This window comes from Puccinia triticina, chromosome 10A (assembly GCF_026914185.1).
Source record: "Puccinia triticina chromosome 10A, complete sequence".
Taxonomy (NCBI): domain Eukaryota; kingdom Fungi; phylum Basidiomycota; class Pucciniomycetes; order Pucciniales; family Pucciniaceae; genus Puccinia; species Puccinia triticina.
The window spans coordinates 6,675,135-6,679,371 of NC_070567.1; the positions used below are offsets into that span (position 1 = coordinate 6,675,135).

General features: G+C 47.3%; 1 protein-coding gene across 1 annotated transcript; it reads right to left on the minus strand.

The window, feature by feature from the left end:
• Nucleotides 1-1,018: 1,018 nt before the first annotated feature.
• On the minus strand, nucleotides 1,019-3,917 carry PtA15_10A702 (uncharacterized protein; the record flags this gene model as incomplete). Its single annotated transcript, XM_053160906.1, has 5 exons — nucleotides 1,019-1,264; nucleotides 1,358-2,734; nucleotides 2,826-3,154; nucleotides 3,242-3,713; nucleotides 3,804-3,917. 5 exons carry the CDS (start codon nucleotides 3,915-3,917, stop codon nucleotides 1,019-1,021), a joined length of 2,538 nt encoding a protein of 845 aa, XP_053024833.1.
• Between the last annotated feature and the right edge of the window lie 320 nt (nucleotides 3,918-4,237).

The following is a 4,237-nucleotide window of genomic DNA, read 5'->3' on the forward strand; positions in this document are numbered from 1 at the left end:
TTATCATGCATGTTACCAGGTCTGGTTGGTGAAATGTGACATTTGCATCAAAAAATGGGCCAAAAAGAGCCCAGCATCAGCCCACTTTTAAAAGAATTTTTGGAAAAAAAATCTCCAAAATTTGGAACCCCCCTGTAGGGGCAGTTGAGAAGTCGTGGGGGGCACTGTAGGCGTGAGGGACTTGTGTTAAGTTCGATGGTTCCCAGGGTCTACAAACTGCCCTGGTTCTGAATATGAGCTCGTATTTTCACTGGCTCTACTCCAACATCATCTACTGGAGAATGGTGGCTCCGAGGGTAATTTCTGGTGTCGGCCTTGTCTGACAGATGTCAGGATAAAACCCCGGAGAAAAAACAACTGTACGTCTTATGTCAATACCAAGTCGAGGCAAAAGAGGTGCAAGCTTTTTGGTAAAGACAATATGTAAATCAATTAAATATCCACCCATACGGCCGCGGTGTATGCTCGAAATGGGATGTGCAAACTGTCTCAAAAAGTATTCTGGAGATTGCCTGTCTTCCAAGGAGGCATTCTTCATGAGCTGAACCCCAGAGCTGAATCAAAAAAGAATGAAAGGCATCTGAGTGTTGCTGTCCAATTCATCTTCTTCTAAGTGAGCAAATGATGTGAACATTATAATTTTGGTTGAAGGCCTTCAAAAAACAACCGTAAGACCGAACAGACACTGTAGCGGGGAACAAAAATTACAATTTCCCGGTAGACCAAGCTCCCAGTGATACTCAGAGAACGTAAGATTCAGTTACCACTGCATAGGCGTCAGATAAACGGCAGCAAAAATCCATCTCCTGTTTAATGTGTAAACGCCGGATGTATTATAAATTCATGTTAGACAATAATGCTTCATTTGCGTGGCTTGGTAGTATGAGTTCGACTTTGGAACAACATTGGTTGAATAGCTATTCGAGACCGATTGATTACTGTGGATCTTTTTGTGGAACAGAGAAAACAAAGTGGAGGCTGACTTTCTCGGGAAGAGAAGAATTCGAACGATCGAGTTTTAAAGAGTGGGCTTGATTCTCTGTTGAAGTTTCTGGAGAGCCAAGGCTTCAAGGTCGTCCTCCTCTTCATCCAGACTCTCCCGTCGACCAAGGGCCTTAAATTTCTTAGGCCGGTGCCGATGCGGATCACCATCGCCATCCGAGCCAGATTCGGATTCCGAGGGGAGATCAAACTCAGGCGAAATGTATCCATCATCCTCGTCATTCGAAACCAATTCAGCAACTCTCGCTCCGTGGATCGCCTCCTGAAGATAGCATCAACCATCACCGATGTTAGTTCAGGTTAAGGAAAATAAGATTGGAAAAGGAGACCGTTCAGTGTAGAAAACAATGCTTACATTTTGATTGCCTTCGGGATTAAGTTTCCGTTTCCGCTTCTTCTCAGCCCGTTTATTTTTAGCCACCAGCTTATCTGTTTGATCAGCTTGTTTAACTTTCTCCTTTTCTCGAACCACGAAATCCTTAATCTCGCTCTCCACATTATGGTTCTTTTTGTATTCTTCTTCTTGTAAGATCTCGTAAGCCTGGTGAGCCTCTCCCTCGTCATCAAAAATCACTTTTTTGCCCAAGCCGATACCTGACATCGCCACTGCTTTCTTTGAGGTGGCTAGTTTGAGCTTGCGTTTGGATAAGTAAGCCGAATCTGGTATTGCCGCCTCTGCGGCATCCAGATCATGATCAGCCCGCTTCAATTGAATGAAATCGTCTTCTTCGTCTCCCTTCTCTTGATCTTCCATTCCATCTGCAGTGCGATCGACTAGTTTGGCATAGTGCTGCGAAAGAATATCTTGATTTTGCCGCTGGAACATTCGGTCATATTTCGTTCGAACGGCTGGTTTTGCTGCTTCGGAATTAGTGGCTGAAGGGTGGGCGACGGCGGTGTCCGAGTGGGTTTTTTCCTCCCCATCACTACTTTCGTCGTCATCACCCTCCTCATCGGAATCGGAATTGGATCCGGAATCAGAAGACGCGGAATCGCTACCTGATGCCGCCTCATTTTCATCCCTACCATCCTTATTGACTGTTTGCGCACTCGCTATGTTTTGATTGAGGGTAAGTTTCTTCAATGTCTCCAAATCCCGTGGGGCGTTTTTCTTAGCTTTAGCACTCTCGCCGGTCCCCCCAGCAGCACCGCCAGCTCCCGAACCAGAAAACCGGACTTGGGGCGCCCCTGGCAAGCCCATGGATTCAGCAAATTTGACTAAATCCATTTCTTTCAACTTGAAAATGTCCTTATTTTTTTGAAGATGTATGGATCGGACGTATGAGATGAAAGCTCGCTGTCCGAGAAATTTGAGCTCTGGGAACTTGAACATTTGAGCCTGTATTTGAGTCTGGATGGACTGCTTCTTCGATTCGTTGGGTTTAACTTTGGAGACCACGATTCCTCTAGTTTCCCACTTCTTCAGCATCCCTTCTTCTTCCGAGGGCAATAACAGCAGTAGCGCCTTCCCACCGCTTTGATAACGGGCAGTCCGGCCTACTCGATGTATGTAGGTATCGACGTCTTCGGGACAGTCCACTTGGACCACCCAATCGACGGATGGGAAATCGAGCCCTCGCGCAGCTATGTCTGTGGCGAATAGACATGCTTGAGGAGACGAGGAAAATCGTTCGTAAATTTCAAGCCGTTTGATTTGCTTTTGTTTTCCGTGCAAGTGTAGCAAGGGAATCCCCGGCCGTAGATGGCGAAAGATTTCGTGAACAAAACGAACCTGGAAGGCATTGATTAGCAGGACGATAAAAGAAACCATCGTTCAGAAAACGGATCCAGAAGGAAGATCGGGAAAAAAGAAAATGACAAACCTGTTTGCAGCTGCTTAAAAAAACTATCATTTTCGTCTTGAGATGAGTCCTTACGAAACCCCAGAGATAATCTATTTTACATTCTAGCGGTGTTACCATGTAGCTTTGTACGAGTTCCTTTGGCGTGGTAAGATCCCGTTCAACTCCTGTCTCACGTGCCGACACGTACTCTGGATCTCCAGTAAGAGATAACCGGGCGAGGTCTTTGACAGACTTTGTTTGAGTCGCTGAGAACAGAAGCGACTGTCGTGAATTGGGAAGACTAGAAATTATCGCATTGACAGAATTGGCGAAGCCCATATCCAAGATTCGGTCGGCTTCATCGAGTACTGCAGTGATCGGGTGTGATACATGCTTAGTATACAAGTTGAAAAGGACTGTTCAGTAGGCAGCCTTTGGGTGAAAGTGTTACATACCTAGAACCTGAAGGTTATCAGAATCAAAGTTGGTAGTTTGTTCGAGGTGTTGTTGTAAACGGCCGGGAGTAGAAACCAGGATGTTCATCCTTCCGAGTCGTTCCCTTTCGTCTTCTAAGTTTTTACCGCCGATGACTAGTCCAGCGCTAAACGCATGAAATTTGCCGATCGACCTGAGCACCTCGAAGATTTGAACGGCCAATTCCCGAGTAGGACTGATGATCAAAGCACCCAAGCCGTCCATCGCTCCCCATTTCTGCCGATAAAGCATCTCTAAGACTGGAATCAAAAACGCCAACGTCTTTCCAGACCCCGTCCGTGCTGCTCCCAGAACATCTCGCCCTTTCAGTGCTCGAGGTATCGCCAGTGCTTGGATTGGAGTCAGTTTCTCAAATTTGGCAGCTTGTAGTCCTTTCAACGTGGCTCTTGAGATGGGCAGGTCAGTAAAAAGCGTTGGTGGCTTTGCGAGATCCTATCGTAAAAAAAAAAAAAACCTTAGTTTCACCCGAACCCGACGACTAAAAATATTATCCAAGAAAAGAACAAGAGAAAAGCGGCTAACAAAGGAAAGGCTCTCAGATGCTAACTTTTTGATTTCCTCTTCTTCAGTTTGCCGTTTGAGCTGGCGAGGTTTTGCGTGATGCTTGTTCTTCTTTTTCTGGTTCGATGCTTTCATCTTGTCAGTTTGGTTTGATGGTTCGAGTTCCGTGTCTTGATGAGAAAGGGTTAAATCGAACTTAACACAAGTCCCCTGCTGCGGGGTGCGCCAGCCATTTGCTGGCTGGTCGGTCCGCGAAGCGAACCCCCCCGCAGGGGGGACCCACGGCTCCACTTGTAAAGTAAGTCGCGCGGCGGGCGGACCTGGGCGGACCCTTCCGTCAGATTTGGGTCGGGACGTCCTAGCAGGACGTCGAGCAGCCCTTTGGGTCGGCCCGACCCTGCCCGACCACCCGTCGGCTGTTCCTCCCGACAGGGAGGGCAGGCCGACCTCGTCCG